The sequence below is a fragment of the Dysidea avara genome, chromosome 5, assembly GCF_963678975.1.
Source record: "Dysidea avara chromosome 5, odDysAvar1.4, whole genome shotgun sequence".
NCBI classification, from domain to species: Eukaryota; Metazoa; Porifera; class Demospongiae; order Dictyoceratida; family Dysideidae; genus Dysidea; species Dysidea avara.
In genome coordinates, this window is record NC_089276.1 from 28,901,953 (window position 1) to 28,929,469 (window position 27,517).

Consider the following 27,517-nt stretch of genomic DNA (forward strand, 5'->3'; position numbering starts at 1 on the left):
GAATTGTTCATCCATAAAGAAACTGAAAGTTGTTGTTGTAACAAATGTTTTACAAGCCTGTTTGGTTGATGTACCAGTAATCTACAGCGTATATTCATCAGCGTATATTCATCAGCGTATATTCATCGTATGATGGTCAATAGCATGAACCAACCATATTTGGAGTATCAGTAATCTACAGCACATATTCATCATGTGATGGTTGATAGTGCGAACCAAATACGGAAGTTAAGCCGTGTTTCATTATGGGAACACGACGCTCGTACCATGGTCAAATGACTACCGATCTGTGTGAGGCTTGCTCAGGCTCGTCCCAATTATCTTGTGTTACTACCAAAAGCATGCTGACTACACTTTACACACAGTTATGTAGCTATATACTGGCAAGCTACTGAGTCTCCCACCTTGAACTTCTTTCACCTTCCTCCAGCTGCCTCTAGAGTAGCTTGAGCATTCCTGTATGTATAGCTATAAACACACACATTAAATACGATTCATGTAAATACAGTTGATGTCGCATCAGTTTTTACACAACTCAGGCTTGCCCCAGCATGCTTTTAGCATCTGTCTAGGACTTCGCATGATAATTTTGAGTAATAGGTGCTGTAAGATTAATCTGGTGGCACTTTTGATACACTTATAACGTCACCAAAGGGCTGCTTAAAGCTTAAGGTGAGGTACTTCAAGCAGTCAGTCATACGATGGTCGAATCAACTACTAATAGTGTTTTTTAAAATTTATTTTTATTATTATTTTTCTAGGACCGGGTCACATACAACCAAGTACCTATACCAACGTGACAACCTAGCCATAGGGCATGTATAAACAATGCCATAGCCAGCACTCAGAGCAGTGGGTGTGCTGGCAGAAATGATAGTGTGCATACACAGGAAAGAGTTTAACTGACATCAGACAATCACAATACTAAAATGTAGCTTACACAAAAGAACGAGCAAACTATAGTGGCATTAAGTGATGTGTTTATATAAAGGACACTCAATCAAAAAGTAAGGCCACTATGCACGACAAGGTGGTGAAGGCCAGTACAATATGATCCCAATATGGCACAGACTAAAGGCAAGTGCCAGTACATCAGTGGTGTGGCTGATGTGTACATACTATGTGCATACACAACATTCTGTGTCATAGATGACATACTGGAGATACGCATTAACGCTGTAGTGTATGCAGCAATGTATTATTGGCAACACTGATGGTTGAAAATCATTTTATTAGCAAGCCAGGTGAAGGATAAAGCTGTCCTGCAGTAATTTGGGACTCACTGTGCCACCTGGAAACACTTGTAAAACAAAGAGACACCAGTTATGAACGATCACAATAAACTTTGTTGTAACTAGAGGCCACTGGTATGTGCCAGCAGTGTTGCATTGGCACAGTGATCACAGTCTATAATATTATGCATACACATTACACAACATACAGTACATAGTTACAGATTATTGTATATGCAACAATTCATCTTATAGATCACAGACCATTGGCAACCACAGAAAATAATTCCAGCTAGCAAGCCAGCTGAAGTACAAAGCACAGTAAAAATGTACAAAACATTGAATCATTGGTCTGGCATTGGCACTAGTTGGCATAGTGATCACAGTCTATAATATTATGCAAACACAACATACAGGAGATAGTTACACATTGTTGTATACGCAGCATTGCATCTTCTTGTTGATTGCAGATTATTGGCAACACTAAAGGTGGAAAAAATCCCAGCTAGCAAGCCAGGTTAAGAATGAAGATGTACAATAAAAGTAAAACATTGAAACATACTCTTTACCTCATTGTTCACGAGCACATCAACTGGTATCTGAGAACAACCAATGCCTGGAGCGCTCAAAATACAATTACAAACATTAAAACACACTTGTAATCTTGTTGTTGTTTACGTGTAAAGTGGCCTCTGGCTCTCCTGCAATCACTCGTGGATGTTTGCCAATCTTCTCCTTCACGAATTCAAAAATTAAAGCATGGGTGTCGTACTGGGAATTATATAGAATTACACGTATGTTAAAGTCATCAGCACGAACAGGTGCAATGACTATATGGTTGTGCCTTCGTTCATAGGCGAATCTATCCCCAGTTAGTTTGTCTCTAGGCCTCGTAGTTTTCTCAAACATTATAGTTTTCTCAAACATTAATTATTATTTATTTATTTATTAATTATTTATGACATAATTTTAACCGCATTTCGTATTATTCTTAGTACTTGGTTGTACAACTAAGCCCAGGGTACGTACAACCACCATCTACAAATGGGGCATGTACAAACAGTGCATGACCAGCACAGTGTGTGTGGGTGGGAAAGATGCACATACACAGCAGCACATATAGTAAATATAAGTGATATATGCAATTGCAATCGTGAGGGCCTGTTACTATTACGTTGTCTTGATTACCTGACCATTGAAGGCCACATCATACATTGTCACCGCCCCTCCTGCATTGAATCTCATGACTGCAAGCAATGAAGCTTAAAAATCCATAAAAAGTTACTATCTCTACAGAATTTGTATCACATGATTCTCCTCATGTTAAAATTATATTGTTTAATGAGGATGAATCAGGACACTGGATTAAGACATGGCTGCTGAAGTTGCCAAGAGCGGATAAAAGAAGCATGCTGTCTGTCATTGGAAACTGCTATCTGAGAGTTATGAGCTCAGCCACATGTCCTAAAATGATAACGCGATGCCATGGATACACCGCAAGATGAAATAAAATTTTGGAGAACAAATGGCTGCATGCAGCTGATCACTGTGAAAGATGGCTGTACCTTCAATAGGATAAAAATCCACTACTAGAAATAATGGATATGTCACCAAGAAAAGTACAATTCTTTTGTGTGGTAGCATTGCAGACTGTAACTATGTATAGACACAATAATATAGTTTACAGTATGTAGATAAATAAACAACAGCAAGTACAACCACACAGCAGCTATCAGTCTAAGGGCACATTTTGTGTATGTTGTGTTTGTTATCTCTATCAGGTTATATGGGATGTAATTATGGCAGTGTTCATATTTCTGTCTCAAAGTGATCTCACTCCCGGCACTGAAAGACTTCAGGTTGAGAGCTACGCATTATCACACAAACTTATCAGCTGAAAACTGTGCTGGCATTCTTCACACAATGGCTTGCCAGGACCAATGCAAATTACTGGTATCTGAGTGCCAGTACATCAATGGTGTGGCAATGGCATAATGATGTGTAACACAACATATAGGAAATGCACTTTATACTGTAGAACAGTATGTAACAATATATTATTGGCACTGAACATTGGATATGGAAATAATTCAGCAAGCAAGCCAGATAAAGGATGAACAGAAGTATTAAAAAAAATTAAACATACTTGTAATCTTGTTGTTTACGTGCAAAGTTGCCTCTGGCTCTTCTGCAATCACTCAGCCTAGCTCACAGCCATTTGCAAATCTTCTCCTTCACACAATGTGAAATTAAAAGAAGGGTGTGGTACTGGGTGTTATATAGAATTACATGTACATTTAAGTCATCATCACGAACAGGTGTAATTATTATACCACTGTTCTGTGGGCAGCTAGCAAGAGCCGGAGACTAATTGCACACATAAATTTATATCATTTTTCAGCACGGAAGTCCCACTACTAACAGTGTGGGATTTTCCGTGTTCATTGTGTAAACGCTCATGAATGTGATGCTTGTACATACGATGGTCGAATCAACTACTAATACTGTGGGACTTTCCATGTTCATTGCATAAATGCTCGGGAATGTGATGCTCATATGTTCCATTGTGTACTGCCAGTGTGGGGTTCGCTCAGGCTCACCCCAATAACATTGCTGTTACAACCTGCCTGGTTGTGATACATGAACACAAGTTGTAGTACAGTGTCCATTATTCCCCAGTTGCTTGTTCATTCCTTTTACAGTGATAGAATAAAATCTGTGGATAGTTTTTAAGATTGTTCTCTCATCCACTGAAACACACATGATTTTATTGTACACAAAATAATCATGTGTTTCTGCAATCTTAAATGGCTTTGTAACAAAACAAATTCACAACGCATTGCCCCTTTAACCTCCCTTTGGAAAATCTAGGCAACACCAATATCAAGCTTACCACCACTGATTTCAAAATGTAGCACACTAACCATCATTCCACATCTAAGTTGTAACTGTAGACTTTAAAGGGATGTATAAATTAGAGATGTAGCATGGTGTGTAGGCAGAACAAAGGCTGCCATCAGTGATGCAAATCAGTTGTAAACTGATTATTTTAAAAATGGGCTCATTTTGCCAAACGATGACAGCTACTAATGAATTTAAAGGCATCAGAAGAAACCATATATCACACCACCACAGGAAGTCACAGTACCATATATCACACCACCACAGGAAGTCACAATACCAGGCCTTGAATTTGTCAATAAGTCAAGCTAATGAATCACTCTGAAATGAACATCCACAGCTTCAGTTTTGTACTTACTCGTCTGAATGAATGGGAAGCAGTACAACCACTGGGCTGAATTAGTATATACAATGCTCTCGTTCTCCAACAAATTAAGATACCAAAGACTATTATATCGCTGAACCACTCAGTGGTGAAGCAGTACAATGGGTGAACTAATTAGCCACTTGACTGATTGAGTAGATGATAGTTTTAGTGAAATGAGCTACCAAAGAATTACAGTGTAACTAACCATCAAGACAGTAGTAAAATCATTCCTTCGAGTATAATACTCAGAGATAGCCTGGCTTTATTGCTTATTTCTGTGTTACAAATGGACACCTTTGATCTGCACACACCCCATTCCAAAACATATCCATTCAGTTTGTATCTGATTTGTAACCACTCCATCTGTGGGTCTGCACAACAGACTATAACATGTACCAATTCAACATTTCTAAAGTATTTTGATTGCAATCTGATCTAACATATTTATTACCAATCTACCGGTACTGACATTGTACTGATCTGACATCAACTACATCATCTTGTGTGAGATGACCGACCTGCTACAGAAAGCTCATAGGATTTTACTGTAAGCTTATATATATGGCAATTGTAAGCTAAAAATATTGCTGCTGGAGTTAGTCCCAGTTATGGTGTGGCCTCAACTACACAACATAGATATAATAGGACACCACATCCAAGTGTTTTACTTCTCTTTATTTAGTGCAGTGTTATTTTTTATTTTCTAGAAGGTTGGGCAAGTTTTTCAATGAACAAAACAAACTTATACTGTATGGAAGAAAAATTTGGCAACTAAAAACTTTGGCGAATGTGACAATCAGAATTTTGGCAAATTCATAACACTTCAATTACTTTTGGAGGCATGCGTGAATCCCAGATAACAAGTCTGAAGGCTGACCGGCAATCTAATTAGCTAATGTAGTTTCGTTATCTTGTGCTTTTCCATAGCACGCTAAGAAGATGCCAACAATTTTATTCTCCGTGGACTCCATGATACGTGGCTATCATGAGTATATGTGCATTTGGGAGAGCCCTAGTGTGGAAGATCATTTGGTCTGCAAGTGAAATCCTGGTAATGTACACGATACTCACGCAGCGGCCATCAAGAAAACCATTGATGGAGAGGTAAAGATAGTTCCAAGGAAAATTTCAGCAATATGTTTTATATTTATGAGGTGTGGTGGTACTATTCTTTGCCATGCAAATGGACCTCGCTGATATTTGTCAGATTTGCCACAAAGTGGATTGGAAATACCCTGTGTTTTGAAGTTTATTGCAAGTAATAAAAAGAACACTTCCAAGGCTAAAAACCAGTTGGAGTCAGCATTGAACATTGAAGGAGAGGTCACTGTAAGTGTAGTCAATAAGGATAGTTCACAGACCTCTGATCTTGTCTCTGCTGACTCCGCTACTCTAAGAAAAGTTGATGATGATGCTAGCCTGACTGCCAGTAACAATGCAGGAGTGGAGAAATATGATGATGTGGTGGTAGTGATTGTTGATCTCACAGTCCATTCAGAAAGTTGCAGTACTGATTCACCATCACTTGCCAAAAAGTGAAAGCATTTTGATGCTGAAAAAATCATCATGAGAGAAGAACTTAATCATCAGGGAGAAGAACTTAATCATCATGGGAGAAGAACTTAATCATCATGGGAGAATAACTCAATCATCATGGGAGAAGAACTTAATCATCATGGGAGAAGAACTTAATCATCATGAGAGAAGAACTTAATCATCATGAGAGAAGAACTTACTAACGTTGAAGTCAATTATGCCCAACGATTGCTAAAAGCAAAGCATCCCAAGGTTAATGGACTGCATACAACTTTATATCAAGGGAAGATGCAAGAAATTGAGACCAGTGTCCAAGTTGTTTATTGCTCGTCAAGATTCCATTAGATAACAATTGCTACTCTGAACTGCAAAGCTGGGGAAGTAAGAGTGTTTGATTCCACATTCACCAACTGTGTGATAAACCGTCTATTGCGATCATCAACAATCTTGATCAGTCTGGGTCAGAAAAGCTCACCATCACTATGTATAGGTGTCACAAGCAAGTTGGCAATAAAGACTGTGGCTTATTTTCTCTTGCTTTTGCAGTGGCTTTGGTTTTCAATTCAAATCCTAGCACACTGAAATTTCACCAGGAGAGAATGAGAAGCCATTTAGCAGATTGTTTCACTAAGGAAGTAATGATGCCCTTCCCATTGCAAATAACTTAATTTCTGTATTATTATTTACTAGTACTGATCATTAACTGAGGCAATCAAGCATTCTTACATGCAATCAATCTTTAACTGTATTCATTAAATTTACATCATAATACCATACCTGTTTCACTGCCCATACAAAAGTCTCAATAGGAGCACTGAAATTTATCCCGTATTTCACTGACAGCAGTGAAAAAGTTGTAATTGTAATTTCATTGGCTAGAATTTATGTTAACAATGTAGCGCCAATTAGTGTGGACCTGTGTTTAGTGTGTTTAGTACATAGTGACAAATTGCGTACATAGCAATGCTAATGCGCAGCATGCGTATATCCAGCGAGTATGGTATTAACTGGGAATAGCATGGGTAGCAGTGAAATTTGGGATAAATACCACTCTTGTTGTATTGGAAATGGTAAATTTCACTCGGCTTCGCCTCGTGAAATTTATCCCCATTTCCAATACAACACTCGTGATATTTATCCCAAATTTCACTGCTACCCATGCTATTACTAGTACTAATCTTTTAGCAATAGGGTCATTCCATACCAAATCAACCAAAAAAAATCCGGACCCCTTTCGATTTTCATGAAATTTGGCACAAACATGGATCCTATCAAGAAACTTTCTCACACCAAAATTTAGCTCATTTCATTGGTCTCCCTTTAAGTTATGACCACTCAAAGTTTCTGCTGAAAATTTTATTTTGCTTACACATCTTCAATAAAATGACCATAACTTTGCGTGTGATTGATGTAGAAATTTCTAGTTTAGATTTGTGAAATCTTTATTAAATTCTCTTTCAGGTGATATATAATATTTTATAATTGCTCAAAGGAAAAGGTCAAACCACAAAAATGTAGCTTTTTCCTTTGATCTTCATTTTCAAAAATATATATTCTTTAATTAAATTTATTTTTGGTTACATGTTGCTCTAATACCCATCATTCACCACTGTGAGTTTAAAGTTGGGACCAATAGTAGATCATGAGTTATAAGTGTTAATGTATAGCCTTATAATCACTGCTGTTTGTATGGTATTTTTACAGTGTAATTTCTAATACCAATTGCAAGTAGCCTTATATTGTAATTGGTATGTTAAATATCATTTATGCATTAAAATAGTATTGACAAGGGCTCACTACAGTGAAACCATATTAACAGAGCCACTTTTAAAGCTAAGAAAGTTGGAGCAATAATAAGGCTGCCTAATAAAGGAATCACTGATTATGTTTTTGCTGTAAGTTCAGTGTCCTATAAAATAGAGGTGGCCACTAGCAAGGTGGTCTTATTATAGGGGTAGTTATATTTATAAGGGATTTACTGTACAACTAATGATATTCCAATCTATTCTTTCAATTTTACTTACTGTATCATAGTAATATTCAGCCACAGATTATGATGATAGTTTCCAATCTTATATGTGTGTATAATGGATGTAAACGACAGTTATTCATACATATGTACATGTAAAGTGGAATTGAAATGCCATATCTTAGTGATATCCAAAGCTTCTTGGTATTAATACCTAGATAGCTGCTTCATATAGTTGCACTAGAGTAGAAATATCCTATTTTAAGTTGGCTCTTATGAAAAGGTGGCCTTTAAGGTAGCCGCTAAGGTATGTTACACTGTATATCACTTTTGAATCATACTTTGAAAGAGCAAGCCTACTACTGACCACTTAAAGGCCAACTTTATATGTTTATACCTATAAACAATGCCTTTGCTGGAAAAATGTACACTTTTAAAACCACTTACTCGTCAGAAATTTGATGGAATGGAGTGGAAAGTTACCACCTGTATAGAAAGGCCACCACTCCATAAGGGCCAATTTTAAATTGTTGCTATACACTTATGCAAATGTATTAAGCAGCTACCTGCACATTAAGGCCCAGAAATTTTGGCCCTAAGGTACCTGACTTTAACTCCATACATCAACTGTATCATGATAAAAATAGCAATGTATATAGCTCTTCTATAATTAGAATCATAGAAATGTTCCATAGAAATTACATTGTAGAAAGGTTCACTACAGCAATTACACACTGATACATATCTACAGCTTTAAGCGAAATACATTAACAATCAATTAAAGAAAGGGTCAAGGCAATTAACTTCAAAGTTAAATCAGAGCATTATGGTAAAACTTGAGACTGAAAGTGGTGCATATTGCATGACAGTCTCTACAATCATTCACATGTAACTTTGATATGCAATGAAATCTGATGCATTGATATCAGTACACAATTGAATTTTTGAAGGTATAAGTTGAAATGACTGCTAATACTGCATCAGTCATTCATTACTATTTTTTAGAAAATCTCTAGTAGATTACAATATTAAAACATTCATGCCTGTGTTAAGAACAAAGAATGCAGCTACATAACATCATGTTTTATTTGTAAGTGTTTCAAATTACAGTGGAACTTGTCTTAGTGGCCACCTGTAACGAAAGGCCACCTTTCTATTAAGGGCCAACATTAAATTGTTCTAGTAAGACATTTATACACATCAAACAATATAAATAGCCACCTGCATATTAAGGCCAAAAAAATTGGCCCTGACTGGCTTAGACAGTTTTCACTATAGCTACATTTGTGTATCAAAATACGTACTTGCATATCAACAATCAGCATAAAATGCTAACAGTAGCAGTAGCAGTTACTGTAGCTAGTGAAAATGTCATCAAGTTCAATATTTCACTACTGTATAATAGACTTGGCGTCATAATCAGAAACAATATATACAAGCTTGATCAGGGGTAAATTACTTGAATATATGTATTTAAGTATAAGCTTTTACTTGGTTTTCTTACAAAACATAAACAAATTAACATTACTTACAAAACAACAATGTATTAATGATTGTGACATAGTATTATATAAAGTTACTTGCAATTGGTATTGCATCTGTTTGCATACTTGAACCATGCAAACAGCTGTGATTACAAGGCTACACATTAACACTTATAACTCATGATCTACTATTGGTCCCAACTTTAAACTCACAGTGATGAATGATGGGTATTAGAGCAATATTTAAACCAAAAATACATTTATTAAAGAATATATATTTTTGAAAATGAAGATCAAAGGGAAAAGCTACATTTTTGTGGTTTGACCTTTTCCTTTGAGCAATTATAAACTATTATATATCATCTGAAAGGGAATTTAATAAGGAGTTCAAAAATCTAATCCAGAAGGTTCCACATGAATCACAAGCAAAGTTATGGCCATTTTATTGAAGACATGTAAGCTTCATAAAATTTTCAGCAGAAACTTTGAGCGGTCATAACTTAAAGGGAGACCAATAAAATGAGCCAAATTTTGGTGTAAGAAAGTTTCTTGAAAGGGTCCATGTTTGTGCCAAATTTCACGAAAATCGAAAGGGGTCCGGATTTTTTTTTGTTGATTTGGTATGGAATGACCCAATAATGTCAAACAACCTCTAGCTATATGCAGGAGGCAATTCCAGTCTCTTTAAAACCATTGATTGTAATCTCTGGATACATGGGTAGGCAGCATGGGGTTTTACCCTGATATAGTGGCAAGAAATCTCCAGCAAGTGATCCAGCTTACACAGCAGTAAGCTGTCTCTTATCATTAACTCTCACTGCCTCTATCCTCTTAGCTCCTTTGGCCTCCATAGTCCAGTCATATGCTGGAACAATACTTAAATCAGGTTGATAATCAACTCTGCTAGAATTTCATCCATAGCTATTACTTGCTTGATCTCTAGCAAATAATCTGCCTTCAGCTCAGCAAAGTTCTCAACAGTGACTTTTACCTTGGTTGTTGCTTTGCGTTTAACATAACCCATGTTTTGTAGCAAATATTGTGCCCAGCCTTTATTGAGACCCACCCTTGACAGCAGATCAGCATGTTCATACCTCAAAATGCCTTCTATAACCACTGATGTATTGATACTGGTACTAGTGGACCTCAGGTAAGCAATGTATTCTCTCACTAAGTCCACGCCTATTTTCAGAGGACGCCTATTTTTTTTTTTTCATTTCAAAAATTTTAAATTCTTTTGCACTTGGGATATCACCTTCAACACATATCTCTTCTTGATATTTATCCTTTAGTCAACAAACAGTTGTTTTATTCAGGGTGGAAGCTGTGGATATCTCTGCAAAATACCTGATCACAGTTGTGGTTCCATATTCCGCGGCTTGACATTCTTTACCCATCTGTAAGCACATGCTGCGCAGCTTTCTAGCTGTTCCTTCAGCTACTTTCTTGTTGGCACTAGCAATTACTCCAGATGGAATGGTTGAGCTTAAAAGCCCTTCAGGATCAGGTAAGGCAGCACTACTTGAGGGTGACACAGTATCACTACTGACGTTGGTATGTTTGAAGTACTTCAAGATTGACATAGCCATTTTCACTGTGACTTCACTCAACTCGTGCATTCTAACGTCTTTTAGCACATGATAAGCCTGAAAATTGGCGAAAAAAACTTTCGTGAATTGCTGCTGATTTGCCAAATTTTCCAAAATTTTTATCACCAACTTTTTCTTCCTAATGTACCCAGTTCTATGGCTTCCCATACTGTGACCAACAGAAAACACAGTATTTCCACCTAAACGAAGAAGAGAAATGATAAAATAAATGCAGTTTGCTTTAAGACATAACGTTATTCATGCTTATCAGAAATACTGGAATCAAATCAGTGTTTATATACAAAAATCAGTATTACCAATTTTGTCCTTAAGGTTACGGGATACCGAGCGACTGTCTGGCTTGGTGTTGTTGTGTTGTGTATCAGCTGGTAACAGGCTAATATTGTTGGGAGAATCATAGCACGCTGACTGGACAGGTACAAGGTACAAGAAAACACACGTAACAGTACAAGATAACATAGAAACAACACACTTAGCAACTGGCGCACCTGTAAGCGCATGCATAGTTTTGCTGACTAATGGCGATATTTTCCTGAACCAAAAATCAGGACTGTCAAACTAGTTGTTAACATTTTGTATAAACAGACTACTAGTTTGGCTTCTTGTCTAGGTCCTGACGGAGCCATTTGTTAGAAATAATGTTTCTAGTGCTTGTGATATCAATTTAAAAATTAATTTTGTGACTACAGTGTCTTGCTTTAGGCCATATTGTAGTCATATTTCAGCAACTATACACATTATTCACAAATCCTCTTGTCAGTCCCTCACAAGTGATGTTCTTCAAACCTTAGAATTGTTAGTAAGTTCTCATGGTCCTTCATTGGTCTGATTTTGGTTTATAGTTTTCACTAATTGGCATGGGGACAACTCATGTCTCCATAACAACATTTGAATTCCATGTTGATTAATGAGAAGTTAAGAATGCATAAATATTTGATAACAATGCATTAAGAAAAATCAAATCCCTAATCATGAAAAATGATTGATAGTGTACATGTGGGGTTTACAGTATCCCTTAACCTTAAACCTGCAGCTGTTTTATAAAACACAAGCAATGAAAATGCATAATCCAGTAAACTGGATCACAAAACTGTAACTTGAAAGTTAACACTGAAGCTTCGAATGTTCGAACATTTTATTAGCGAATATAAGAAGGTATATTTCAATATTCGTCCCAGCCCTAATGCTGATCTACCAATTTAATATTGGATCAACAGCCAATTTAACATTAAACTCACATGATACAAAAAAAAAAAAACCAATTGGAAATGCACAATACCATGAAGCGTTCATCCGATCCTTGCAAAAACAGCTTTTATTAAATATCAAATAGTAAGCTACCTAACTGTGTATAAACTTTCAACATGACACTGATCCTTTCACCCTTTCACCTTCATATTGTCATTGTGCTGGTCTGACATTTTATCAATAACGTGATATCTATATATTAACTGAATTGCCATCATGTGAGGAACAAAATGACATCAAAAGAAAGTCAGTAGGATGGAGTATGGCTGAGTTGTGGTCTTTAGTATATTCTTATGCGAAAAAGAAGACAGAGGGTTAGTTCTTTTGTTCTTTCAAAGTATAGTTGGAAGCTTTGGGTTGGATGGATGTGACGAAGTATAGACTATTTAAACCAAAAATATAACAGTGAGTAAGATGGTGTTTGTCACTTTTAGATAGCTTTAACAAGTTTTCTTGTATCTATGCACATCCTTCTTAAGTTTATCTTTCTAAACCTATTTAATAAGTTTGGAAGCATTTGGAAAGTGCATAGCAGCAGTACTGAATGACGCAATCGATCGATTGCAAATGGGCGTGTCCACTATAATGCAATCATATACAGGTACACACCAAGTAATGGCTAAAAGTACGTTTTCCATGTATTATCTATCACCTTATAAGGTGTTTTAAGGCTGCAACTATGGTAGCAAGCTGAACTGCGATAGTTTAAAAGTGGGCACATTGACTACTGTACACAAACTACTCTAATACAGCAGTCACATTGACTAAGGCACACAAACTACTCTAATAAAGCAGTCACATTGACTAGTGTACACAAACTACTCTAATAGAGCAGTCACATTGACTAGTGTACACAAACTACTCTAATAAAGCAGTCACATTGACTAGGGTACACAAACTACTCTAATAGAGCAGTCACATTGACTAGTGTACACAAACTACTCTAATAGAGCAGTCACATTGACTAGTATACACAAACTACTCTAATAGAGCAGTCACATTGACTAGTATACACAAACTACTCTAATAAAGCAGTCACATTGACTAGTATACACAAACTACTCTAATAAAGCAGTCACATTGACTAGCGTACACAAACTACTCTAATAGAGCAGTCACATTGACTAGTGTACACAAACTACTCTAATAGAGCAATCACATTGACTAGTGTACACAAACTACTCTAATAAAGCAGTCACATTGACTAGTATACACAAACTACTCTAATAAAGCAGTCACATTGACTAGGGTACACAAACTACTCTAATACAGCAGTCACATTGACTAGTATACACAAACTACTCTAATAAAGTAGTCACATTGACTAGCGTACACAAACTACTCTAATAAAGCAGTCACATTGACTAGCGTACACAAACTACTCTAATAAAGCAGTCACATTGACTAGTGTACACAAACTACTCTAATAGAGCAATCACATTGACTAGTGTACACAAACTACTCTAATAAAGCAGTCACATTGACTAGCGTACACAAACTACTCTAATAGAGCAATCACATTGACTAGCGTACACAAACTACTCTAATAAAGCAGTCACATTGACTAGCGTACACAAACTACTCAGTCACATTGACTAGCGTACACAAACTACTCTAATAGAGCAGCCACATTGACTAGCATACACAAACTACTCTAATAGAGCAGCCACATTGACTAGCATACACAAACTACTCTAATAGAGCAGCCACATTGACTAGCATACACAAACTACTCTAATAGAGCAGCCACATTGACTAGCATACACAATAGTATGCATATTACACAACTACCAAAGTGTAAACCATAATAACATTAATTAACTTTTACACACTCTGGTAGTCTACTAAACTATAACAAACTGTGGAACAAGTCTTGTCTGAAGTTAACAATAACAAATTTAACCACAGACAAGACAGACAGCAACACACAACATGATTAGACAATGTGGTAAACTACATCATCTAATCAGCAGATCCTAGTAGCTATCATAATTGTAATGAGATGAATTTACTTATTGCAATTATTCACCACAAAGTATTTTTATACTCAATAGTTATACCATGAGAGCATGAGTGGTTATAATACAAGCACACAACCTGAAGGCTGCAGGCCCAAGGGTGAGTGTATTTATATATCAGACAAATCACTCAGGCCCATGGTACAACTACTATAATGTTGTACCAGATGAGTGAATAACCTATATGTATGTAATAGGATGGATGGCTGTGGTATTAGGGATTAATAGTGTAAGCATTATACACAGGAAGGAGTAAAATACTGCGAGGTGAAGCCGAGCACTATTTCCTTCCTGTTTACAATGCGAGAACTATTAATCCCAAATACCACAGTCATCCACTATATTGCAAATTAATCCGACAACCATAGCAACTGTTACTAGGTAACAGAAATTCAAAAAAAAACCATTGCAAAAGACCAATCATACTTAGCAACCATCGCTATGGTATCAAAATGACATTTACCTTAGCAATGGTTACTTAGCAACTATATTGTTGCTATGCCATAAGGCATCTATCACTATGGTAATCAAGTTGGACATTTACTTCTAATAGAAACACATCACACTATTTTAACCAATCAAATTAGTTTTACAGGTTTTTGTCAAGGGACCTTGACATTCTATTGGCTAATTGTTTGATGTATTTCAAAATAATATGTCAAGGTGCTATTGAGAGTATTATATTGTAACACATTCACTTGTTGCATTAGTGTGGGAAACTGCTGACATGTGTGTTTGTTTTTGATCATGAGAATTATGATGGTGGATACTGAAATGATACAAACAATGACAATGTGGTTACTATACAATGGTTTTGAATGTATGGATAATGACACAAGCAAAAGAAAGCTCAATTGTGGGTTTATGCAATAAGCAAATAATTGAAATGAGGTTTGCATACACTGGGTGTGTTTTAAATACTCACTCTACAATGTAGATTATACGTGACTATCTCAACAAAAACCCGTCTAGTTTGCACAACCTCAGAATATTTTCCTCAGCATTATCTGCATTGTCAAGGAATGGTTCACCAAAGTTTCAGTCGATTACAGTGAGCAGTTTTGGAATTACAGGGCTAGACAGTAGGAAGAACAGGGAAATCAATTTGTACAGTGACTATACTAAAAATAAACTACAGGTGCTTACATTAGCAGCCATAACTTCCATTTGGATTAGTCTACAAAGTTGGAATTTGGCTTACAATGTTCACCATGGATTGGCAGATTAGCCAAGGTATAGTTTTAGCCCTGAAATCACTTACACATATGCATATGAAGGCGGTTTTGTTGAAGAACCGGTGATGATTTTGTTTAGGTCTACTGCATCATAAACAAATGCATGTGACACACAAACCATTGGGGCTACAGAAATGAAACTAAGATTTTCGAACTCCTCATGAGTAGGAAAATAAGATGGTGTATAGATGTAATCGATTTGAGTCTTCCTTTCCTGAGTAATGGCTCAATTAAACCTTGTGTAAATTTTCTATGTAACACAGGTAACTTCACCCATTTTTTTTAAATTCATTTTTCTCAAAATGTATGCTTGTGCGAACTAGACGAGTTTTCACTGAGACAGTCACACATTTGCATATGAATGCCAATGTCTTGGTCTACATATTAAGCAGACATTATGTCAAGCCAGGTGTCTAGTTTAAAACAGTAATACAAAACTAACCTGTTAACTTTTTATCTTTAAAAATCAGGTCAAAGAACTTCCTTTCAATATTTCACAAGAACTCAATCCCACAATCAATCCTGACAAGTGCGATTATATTATAGTAGAGAGATAGGAGAGAAATCTGGAATGACATGACATAAACACTGTAAATAATGTTAACATTCCAGAACCAGTGTAATATGTGATATAGTGCACACCTTTAATCTGAGGTGTGAAAGTGATGCTATTTACCACAAACATTAAATGTAGATTGTGTAACCATGACAACCACAAATAAAGTAATATAATATACAAACTCACATCATTGTAGACTTTATTGTGAATAATCCATTTCTGTAGGAGTCTCAAGAGTTGGGACTTTCACTAAAAAGTGAAAAATACAAGATGAAGTGGATCAAATGTCAGGACCTTCCAGTACCAATGAGGGGGGCACATGGTACTGTCATCAATGACATACTCTATATTGGTGGAGGAGACTGTCCAGATTATAATGATAAGTATTATGTGTTTGCCTACAACCTGAGGGAGAACAAGTGGACTAAACTACCAGCTGCTCTCCCACAACGTTATGGAGTTGTTGTCAACATCAATGATGTGTTATCAGTGATTGGTGGGAGGGACTATAATACTGGCAGGTCAACTAATAAAGTACTAACACTAGAAGAAGATAAATGGACTACCTTATATGGTGATATGAAATGTACAAGGCACAGACCTTTAGTAGTACCATACCACCAGTATACTATTGTAGCTGGTGGTGAAGATGAAGATGGTGTAGTACAAGACAGTATAGAATATTTTAATACTAACACTAATCAATGGACCAAAACTAAAACATGTCTCCCCCAACCAATGTGGTTCATTAGTGCTACAACCTGCAACAACTCCATAATCATCGCAGGATATACTGATGCAGATAACAGACGTTACACTACAACATACATTACTACTATAGATAGTATAGTACAATCTCATGATGATAACAACAAATGGAGTGAACTATGCCAAACACCATATTGGGAAACTACCATTGTCCCCCACACCACACCTCCTGTTATTGTAGGGGGACAGGATGGACAATACAAGACACAAGACAACATCATGTTATATGATGATACTAGTAACAGTTGGAGGACAGTAGGATCCCTCCCCATCAGATGTGCCCAAACAACAGTAGTTACACTAAATAACAACGTCATCGTTGCTGGAGGGCATACCAAAGGTGGGAATGCAGAGACTGCTACCAGCCTCACCAGTGTGATGATTGGACAGTTGGATAGAGTATAATAAATATTTACTGTGTTTGTTGATTATTTGATATTTACAATAATTACTGTATTTTTGATATTTATAATAATTGCCATGTTTGTTGATTATTCTGATATTTACGATAATTACTGTATTTGTTGATTATTAGACATTTATGATATTCATAATATACTAATTCATCGTACATAGCTAGCATTATCAATGTGTACATGTTATCTTTCTTAAATACCAGCTACTAACTGGATTACAAAAGACTAATTGAAATCAGACATCAGTATATAGTTTTGAGGTACACAAATGAGAATTATACCAAGGAAATAATTAAGCACACATGTGAAATTTACACCAGAGCAACATCAATTTGTTAACTTTCAGAGAATGTATGGCTTCATCAGATTTTCTTTATTTGGTAGGAAATTAACTCTACATTCATATAATAGCAGACACATGTCTATTACCTGTTACAAGTACTGAAGCTCAATAATGTGGTCATATCACAAGTACTCACAAAGTGACAAATGACCGTGTTAGCTCCTTAGTTGTGACTGATATAAACTTCCTCATGGGACCACAAAGGTTACAGGGCTGTGATGGCTACCTATTATAAATGGCTAACAGCATTACAATAATAGACATTGTGAGAAGTCAAGATTGAACCAGCTTCAATACTTATAAGCTACACAAAAAAAAAATCTTTACTTTTTTGATAAAGCACCAAACTTGGTATAATGTTTGCTCATTTCATATTAGATGTGGTGCCATTAAATTACCAATCATATCACACACAAAGAACGGAACATACAAAATGAATAAAAATCTATTGAGGAAGTCATAAAATTGTTTACATTGTACCTTCATAGGAAAGCATGGGATTGGTCAGATCCAAAATATGATTATGAGTGATATCCATCCTGGTGACCGGGTTGTATGGAGAATTACACTACATGAAGCCATAGATATACAGTATATTATTTCTTGTTTTTACTTTTGTATTGACACCTTTATAGGAGTGCTTGTTTTACCTCATTTCAAAGATTTTTGATTGTATTAACATAAATCATGATTATAAATCAAAAACACAAATTTTAGCATATTTGTATGGCTTCTGGTTGCCTTTATACTGTAACTTGTTATAAACATTTCCAAAAATTCTTTAAAGCAACGATTTTGACGTGGAACCATACCTCAAATCGTTTAGCATACAGCTGTACGTTACTCATCTTCCACAGAAAGTTTTAGTGATTCATCAAATTGTTAGCAAAATTTGTCACTTAGTCACTCTATAATAAATTGTTTACTGTTGGATTTTGTGGTGCCATTTTGTAATCCAGATGTGTCTGGCACTTACTAGAACTTCCTGGTGATACAAGGGCCATATGTTGGAATATCATTGTGTGCCAATTACAACCAATGATGAAATTGCTAGCAAAGATTGTGTCTTTCACAGCCATCCACCAGTACACCACTGATTCTCAACAAGCCATGTCATATCACCTACAACAATGGCTATCAAACCCAAGCTCGTGTAGTTTGAGCAATATAAGGCTTATAACCAGTAGTGTATAGTTACCTTATATCAGTGTAACACTCAATCACAAGCTTGTGTGAGTCATGATGGCCCATCCAACAACAATTCAATCACTAAAACTACACTGTACTATACATTCACTTATAGTATGTTTCCCCTTTACCAAAGTTCCCATAGTTCCATACAGTGGTAATAATTATGGCAACATTTATTTGTTGATACCTTGTTTTCTGTCACCTGTCACTCCTTCGATATTGTTCCCTTGGTCCTATCCCTACAAAATTTAAACATGTACAGTTGTTGAATGTTTATTATGCTAACCTCATCAGTTCCCAAGCTGCAGAAGTGTGTCCAGCTGTGTTCCTCTCACATCTTATGTAGTTTCACCTTTTGTCAAAAAAGTGTGGGACAGCTTAAAACTTATAATTAACACACATACAGTACACTACTGCATGTAATGACTGCATACAACACTAACCACCAGGGGCGTAGCCAATTATTCTTCAGGCGACAGTAAATAATTAATATCAAGAGTAAATAATGGACCTCTCCCTTATTTACTCTTGCTAATATGTTATCCTCACACAACAAACTCACGTGTGTAAGTGAGCAAACATACAGTTATATTAAGTATACAAATTAAAGTATGTTCTTTCTAGGAGCCTACAAACCATCTGAGATCTGTTTGTGTACAAGACTATAATGTCAGATGATGTTAAAGGTTACTGGTGGTATAACGGGTTATAGTTTAATTTTCTAATTATCTGAAGAGCAGTATTTCTATGAAACTTAGCATCAAAAAATTGTAATTAGCTGTGCACAATTGATTTAAACTTTTACATAGCTATAAGCCAGGGTGCTTGTTACTATGTGTGAACTCATGTTACAGAATTGAAGTATGTAACTCAACTATGATTGCAACAGCATGTCATAGAGTTTCTGTTTGCTGTGAACAAAATACTTCATAGATATCTGTTAGTACTGCATTAGACCAGTTAATAGCTGTGGCTACTATAACTTTCAGCAAGGAACACCCTGCGGCTACTATGCAAAAGCAAACACTATCTGAGGGTGGCTACTATGGCCTTGTGTGACAGCACCCCATGGCATTTACAGATTCACGAGTGACTGACCTTGTTTAATCATCCTTCAATACTATCATTCATTTAAACTTCTCTCAAAATTTATTTCTTGGCTTAAAACAACTCATTTGCCCAGTTTCTGCTTCAAACGTGTCTTATCAACACTTACATCAGTATATTCAGGTACAAGCCATGGCTCTTATCTAAGGGCAGCTCTTATGACAATAATTCTAGGCTGTGGAGTGGCTACCATCTGAGGGCAACTATTATACGATCTGCGGCTATTAACCGGTCAAATATGGCATAAGGTGATATATGGTGATAGCTTGTAAATTTCATCATGAAGCCATATGAAAACTTTTTCCAGCTAGTGTTGTGAACCTGATGAGTTTACTAAAACTGGTTATTGGATGGTGAATAATTGGATATTGACCAGTTATGTCTCATTATTAATGGAAGCCAGGTTAGTGACCATCAACACCCTGCCTATTACAATCACATGTTCACACATGCTTTGAGGTTATGTTATGATGTTAACACTTGTCAGCAGGGGTAATTTATGGTTTACCAAGTGGGTGGGAAAAACTGGTTTAAAGGCTTCTGAGACTTGTCATAGACAAAACCAGTTCACAACACTATTCCTAGCCAATTTAACTAATTAGTCCAACAGTTACAGATCAACTCTGAAAGAATCAATCACCAAAAGCCCCAATTTTTTCTATGGTAATTTAGGGACACTAATAATTCGACATACGTAGTGCCACAAACCTCTGTAACTATTTAAACTTAGGAGACCAAAGTTTACTAACCAAAAAGCAATACAAGTACATATAAATTGTCTTAGCAGGAATGGAATGAGCAAGGGGTGGAAGCTAAGGGAACTGTTAGTCTCGCGTAGCCATACCACTACTTTTCTTTTGTGTGGGCGTCGGGAAAAGTAGGATCTGGTACACCTGTATTAAGAATTCTGTGTAACAGTTCCACTACAGTCAGGGTGAATGTTGATTGCTGCTGACTGGCGAAGCCCTAAACTTCTTAGACCTGCAAAAGAGCGTAGGTCTAAGAAGTTTAGGGCTTCGCCAATCAGCAACAATCAACATTCACCCTGACTGCAGTGGAACATTACACAGAATTCTTAAAGCAGGTGTACCAGACCCTACTTTTCCCGACGCCCACACAAAAGAAAAGTAGTGGTATGGCTACGCGAGACTAGGGAACTGTAGTCTCCTCTTTCCTTAATAAATTCAGTCACACACTTTACTTCACAAAAGTAGAATGGCAAGAAAGTTACACTTAACATACAAATTTCTTATATGATTTATATACCTGTGGCTTAGCATTGCTTCAGTAGAGGACTCTTTCTTTCAGTAGCAAAAATGTTTTCGATTGTGGATTACATCTCCATAGTTACAATAGTTTTAATTGTGGGTTAAGTTTTATTTATTCAGTAGCAGTGAGCTATATATTCGCTTTACCAAGTGATTTAGAACTCTAAGACAGGTAATTGTAGTTATATGCATGAATGTTAGCTACAGTAGATTCAGGATCACGTTACACAATACCAGCTTTCTATTGTGTAATAATAACTGGCAGTTAAGGCCACTCCAAATAAATTCTCTGTTTCCCGTCCTGGACTCAGGCATATTTGCATGCGGGCGGGCGGTCCATTTCCATTATTTCATTATAAGATTGGCTAGTTTTTCAAGCCATTATTTGCCTGGCACTGCCAAAAAGGCTGCATAAAAGCATGCTTAAGCTTGTTCCTTCCTTTGTAAGTTGCAAAAATAACACAAACGTGAAGTTTGTGCTGACTTGATAGCACTACTGACACTGTTTCAAGATAGCTTTTACTGAGCCTATCAGTATGCAAGAATAACTGGAAAATAATGGAAGAATACGGAATAATGAAATATTTAGAGCTGGCAGTAACCAGATGCGGGCGGTGGACGGGAACCAGAGAATTTATTTGGAGTGGCCTAACACAGAAAAGCCAAGCCAACAATTATTATCATCATTCTGGTAGAATCTGAACCAGTGAATTGTGGTGAGTACTACTGATAAGTAATAAGGCCACATACAGTTATTGTTTTTTTTTCTTTTGCAATTGGCAATATGGTCAAATGCACATGATACACTACATAAATCTAATCCACACAAAAATCCACACAAAAACAGTCAAGCTGTGAAAAAATGGTGCATACTTAAAGTTTCTGTATACTGGCCCATCTCCAGAGAGGCATCACTAGAATGATGCAAGATGGACTGACTTCCATGTATGCACATTGTTGCAGAACGGAGAAGAGAAAAGGACAATGTGCAATGAATCCAATCTAGGGTTTGGCTGTAACTAGTAGAGGTAAGGCAAGACATGATCAGCAAGATGACGGTACTGCCTCCCTACCGATGCCTCCAATGGTGGCAAGCACAAAAGGCATCAGTAGGGAGGCAGTAGTGTTCTACCATTGATGCCTTTTTTCCCTTACTTTGGCCCCTTTTCTGTTACACCTTTCCAGCTAAAAGTCTAAGTCCTTGAAATTAGGTTAGGTAATCCTAAGGCTGCAGCACATGTTGCTGTAGACCTTCAGTGCTGGTCACTGTAAAGTGTTAATAATAATAATAACAAAGGGAGTAAAGGAAGCCTGTTCAACTTCCCTGACACTGTCACCATATTCTCTTTTTTTTTCTGCAATTTATGACATTGGAGACTACTGAATATCCCCAGTCACTGTGTTTGTGGAGTCTCTTTTATGACAGATCATGCCATGATATGTAAACATGGTGGCCTCACATCTGTTTGTCACAATGCTTTAAGGAACACCACTGCTGAGTGGCTTTCAAGGACATGTTATGATGTGGCCATTGAACCATCTTTACAACCACTTACAGGAGAGATTATTGAACCGAAGACAGCCAACTGCCAGGAAGAGGCTAGGGCAGACATTCATGCCAGGGGATTCTGGGGGCAGCGGCAAAGTGCCTTTTTGATATAAGGGTATTCCACCCAAATGCACCCAGCTACTGCAACACAACTATCCCCTCCTTGTCTGGGATCCCAGAATTCTTTTCATCAAATGGAATCCCTGCTCTGCCAAAGGTAATGCTAACAGCCAGGAAGAGGCACTTGGTTCACTGTCCAAATCTAAAGCTCTCTGAAATTGTGAAGAAAGATTGGGTCTAATTTCAGAAGCTCGCACCCTTAAAGCAGAGCGAAGATCTTGATGGATCTGAACTTTAAGATAAGTAGCATCAGGTAATGGAGCTAGTAAGTTCTGGTTGATGATTAAAGATCTTTAATATTGGGTAATCTTGACAGAAGCAGCATATTGAGAGTCAGCTATATCCACAGGATTAATAATTCCCAGTCCACCAAGACAACAGGGCAGAGAAAAAAATCTCATTCTTGAGCAGAGCATGCACCGTGCCCAGTCAGGGGAGGAGTCAGCTTCAAACGGATAGCACCTTCTAGTGGCTGAAACAGGGGTCCAATACCAGGGGTGGTCCTCATGATGTATACCCACTGGCCTATCATTCCATGGGTATAAAGGAACAGTAAACTGCTTGGGAGTGATTTGTGGCTTTTCCAGCTAGAACAGACACTTCGTTGGACCAAGTCTTAACCTTCATAGTTACATACTCTTGCAAGGACCCAATGCAGCTCCAAGCCAGCACCATAGAGAGTCCATGCAAAATCAGCATCTGTCGCAAAAGTATACGAAAAACAAAGGAGAAACAATGTATGTCTCTATACTAGAATCCAGGTTGTATGTCATGCCTCATTTGCTGTTCTAGTTAGATTGTCTGCCTTAATGGCTGGCAAAGGATTAGAATCTGAAGCTAACATGGATGAATTGGACAGCGAATTTGTACAGATGATGAATGTCACTTGGCCTCTCTTGGTATCACAGAACTTTCTAGTTTGCAGCTATCTTCCTGGTACTAGGATTTTGCTCCTGTTTTGTAGGACTATACTTTGACTGTATAGTTATAACAAATAGATCGATTTTAGCTGTTGACTCACCCAAAATTTCCTGGGGAAGACTAGAAAACTAAAGTCTATTATAAGTACAGCCCAACATAAACATAGCAACACAAACTGAGTATACAGTTGCTCCTGGTTTTGTGGGGTTTTACACCAGATAGGGCTTCGACAGTTGCACCTGGCTTTGAAAGGTTTCACACGGGATTTCCCTTGAATAATGGCCTTGTACCTGATTTTATAGAGCTTCAGTTACAAGTCACTCCTGGTTTTGTAGGCTTTACATTAATAGTTATGTCTTGACTTTGCTCCTGGCTTTGCAAGTCCCTCTCAATTTTATTGGACTTTTTTACTCCTGCATGAATTTCTATTCTTTCTCCCACTATTTTTTGGTGATTTCAAGAATTTGTCACTATTCATCAACTTGTCAAAATCAAATTTGCAGTTCTCATTTGATTTTGTAAAATCTCAAAAAATTTCTTCAAGACTTTGAAATCCGTACCCTCTTTCATGAGTTGGTGATCATTCAATTTTTTTTATTAGCTAGATAGGCACACATGACTCAAATTGCAATGTTTAGTCTACTCCAACTAATTCAGTGTTGGGGGTAACACGTTTCAAGTTGTGTAATATTAATACTTTTTGTGTGCTATTAAACTAAGTAATATAATGAAGTATGCTATAAAAACAGGTAATATAACTCAAGTTACTTTACTTACAAATGTAACATGTCACCTACATAAGTAATTAAGTTATTGTAACAGATCTAATATTAAGTACGTAATTGTATTACTACAAGTAACAAAGTTACAAATCTTGTTACTAATCCAATGAGTAATACTGAGCCACGCCAAAGTATAAGGCCCACCTCCAATTAATGAATGAAACTTATCGACCATGCAGTTTCTTTCTCTTGAATACAATTATAACCAAGATTCCAACAACACAATCGTGTCACATGATAAGGTGGTATATACATGTATAGTTGCACATGTGATAACTTAAGGCTGTGGACACAATATGTAATATTATTATAATACGTAACTGTAACTAAATAGTTTTAATTGCAAGTATAATAATGATAATATGTAATGAGTTACTTTTCAAAAGTAATTTCCCCAACACTGCCAGTACTAACCTTAAGAGCTGCTAAATTACTGCACTCAGCCACCAGTTGTCCTTAAAATCCTTGATGTAGTTAAAAATGGTGATGCAGGTGGGGATGAGAAACTAATATTACGTCAAACAAATTTTGGGTAATGGAATGTTATATGCTTGATAGATAGAGTATTGACTGCTGGTCTCAAAACTATGTAGTTTGCTGACTATTTTGGCATGCACAGTGTTTTATAGCTGAAAAGGTAGCAACATTTTTTTCTCTGTACATTTTAAAGGGAAAATGGCAATTAAATTAGGAAACCATCTGCAGTGCTCCCTCCATTATCTAAATTTTTTGGGCCCTAAGTGAGTTCAGACAATCGAAATGTTGGGATAATATGTTTATATGCTCAAATACTCTAATAGAACGTACACCTTCATCAAACACCACCTTTGTCAAAATACTCTAATAGAGCAGTTATTTCCACAGTTTGGACAATGGAATGTTCAGATAATCAATGGCCAGATAGTAGACAGACTACTATAGACTATCTTGAAATTGCAGTTGCTTCTAGTTTCAAGTTTGTACATGTAATAAGAGTAACTGTAGGGTTTACTTGGATCTCAGTGATTTTTGATGTTTTGTGGTGAGTAAATATGTTTCACCTAATGCATACCTATCAATACAGTGATGTACCCATTGACAAGTGGCTAAGTAACAAGCTTAAAGTCAATAATTATAATTTATAAAGTCACAATGATACAACAATACCTAAGGAGGACAGACAGGAGTTGTGGTTCCATAGTTACACCAAGTTGGTCACAACCATCAGAAATTGATATGTAGCTAAATATCACTGACCCAAGCAAAGTAACTACACACTTTAAAGCAAGCCTTATACTGAATTCCTTCTGTCTAACAGTATCTAGATTTTTCTTAAAGTTTCAAAGTAGCTATCTGCATAGCTACACTACTAGTCTACAAAACAACACAAACATACTTAACTGTAATGTGCATAAGATTTCCGTGATGATCAGTATATCCCAAGTTTTAGTTTGGCAGTACCTGCCCTTTTGCAAAAAGAGGAAGGGTCCAGTCACTAGCAATACAGAATGTATTGTAATTCAACAATGACATCACTATAATGACAGTAAGAATGGCATGTCTAACAGTCAAGTAGTTCTTGAAATAGGTTACCATACAGCAGCTTATACAAAGAAAAGTACTTTCCATACTAATTATGCAGCATCACAAGTACATCAGTTACAACTACAAGGTGCTTTACCATGGTACCTCTCTTTTTTTCTTTTACAATAGTGTAGACTACTCTATCTGTATTATGTAATGCAATGGGATCTATGGTAATCCCAAAAGAAATGTCACAAAAATTTACCATCAACACAATTATTTGATTGGTTTTACCTGTTTTCTGTAATGCAAATTTGAATGCTATAGCTAGAGTGACCAGACCTTTCCTCTTTTTGTGAAGGGGTGGGTGCCATCAGACTAACCAAGTTTCATCTTCATGTGAGTCTGGGTGATCGAGAAATCACAATTTCACATACACTTCCATGTATGTAGCATCATGTGTTCTACGCTTTGCAGTCTCATGAAGGATCCATAACTCTTATATGCCTTCTAGAGAATGTGAAATTTGAAATTCTCATGAGAATTTCCGGATACTATACATCCACACAAAACAGCCATGCTGTGAAAAAATGGTGCAAACTTAAAAATCCTAGGTGAACAAAGTTGTGAAATCAAAGGTGGCGGCCAAGAAAACTATATTCAGGGTGATACAAATGTTTTTTGCTCAAAAATCTTGATATCTTGCTTGGAAAATTTTTTTTAAGATTTGAAATCTTGCACAGGAATTCTGGACCTCTCGATGTAGCTATTGCAAAAGTTTCACTGGAAAATCCATAACGTGAGTTCACAATATCATGAAACAAGAACTAAAGAGAAATCTACAAAACCCCTACTGCAAATTTTAGACTTGCCTACCTTCTTCCAGAAAATAAGATATACAAATCATGGAATATTTTGTGATTGCTGGCACTTGCTGCCATAGAAACTTATGTACAAATACTGTATAATTTTTCATGTACCAAAAAAAACAGAATTAAGATTGTGTGTGCGTGCGTGCGTGCGTGCGTGCATGTGGTAAAGATACGTGAAGTTTAAACTTTTGGAAGTTCATGCCTTGTTGCACTATACTGACTAAGCAATACTTCCAGCCAAGCATTACTGTGGTGGATCCAAGAGGGGCACACCTCCCTATCCAAGATCAAGATACTCTAATAGAACAGTCACCACATACAATACTATTGAGAATCCTACATAGTTGCTATATAAGTATGACAAAACTGACATTCCCATGCATGGAAATACTTAGAATATTTTACAAAGGAAATGTACATGGTCTTGTGTATGCAATTCTTTAGGTCCATAATATAGCAACAGCTAGTTGAACTACTCATGATTGTCACTTATCCCTGTACAACTCTTGATCAATGTA

General features: G+C 36.7%; 1 protein-coding gene and 1 long non-coding RNA gene across 2 annotated transcripts in view; one reads left to right on the forward strand and one right to left on the reverse strand.

Moving 5' to 3' along the window:
* Positions 1 to 17,456, forward strand: part of LOC136256776 (uncharacterized) — a 77,433-nt gene extending 59,977 nt beyond the window's left edge. Inside the window, exon 16 of the mRNA XM_066049799.1 lies at positions 16,385 to 17,456. Within this exon, the coding sequence (XP_065905871.1) occupies positions 16,385 to 17,332 (948 nt within the window). The 3' untranslated portion in view covers positions 17,333 to 17,456. The remainder of the gene's footprint in view (positions 1 to 16,384) is intronic.
* LOC136256777 (uncharacterized) lies at positions 16,043 to 21,324 on the reverse strand. Its single transcript, XR_010701647.1, has 6 exons — positions 21,251 to 21,324; positions 19,164 to 19,229; positions 19,065 to 19,116; positions 18,167 to 18,254; positions 16,346 to 16,408; positions 16,043 to 16,166 (listed from the first exon to the last, which is right to left on the reverse strand). It is a non-coding gene; the product is annotated as an uncharacterized lncRNA (long non-coding RNA).
* Between the last annotated feature and the right edge of the window lie 6,193 nt (positions 21,325 to 27,517).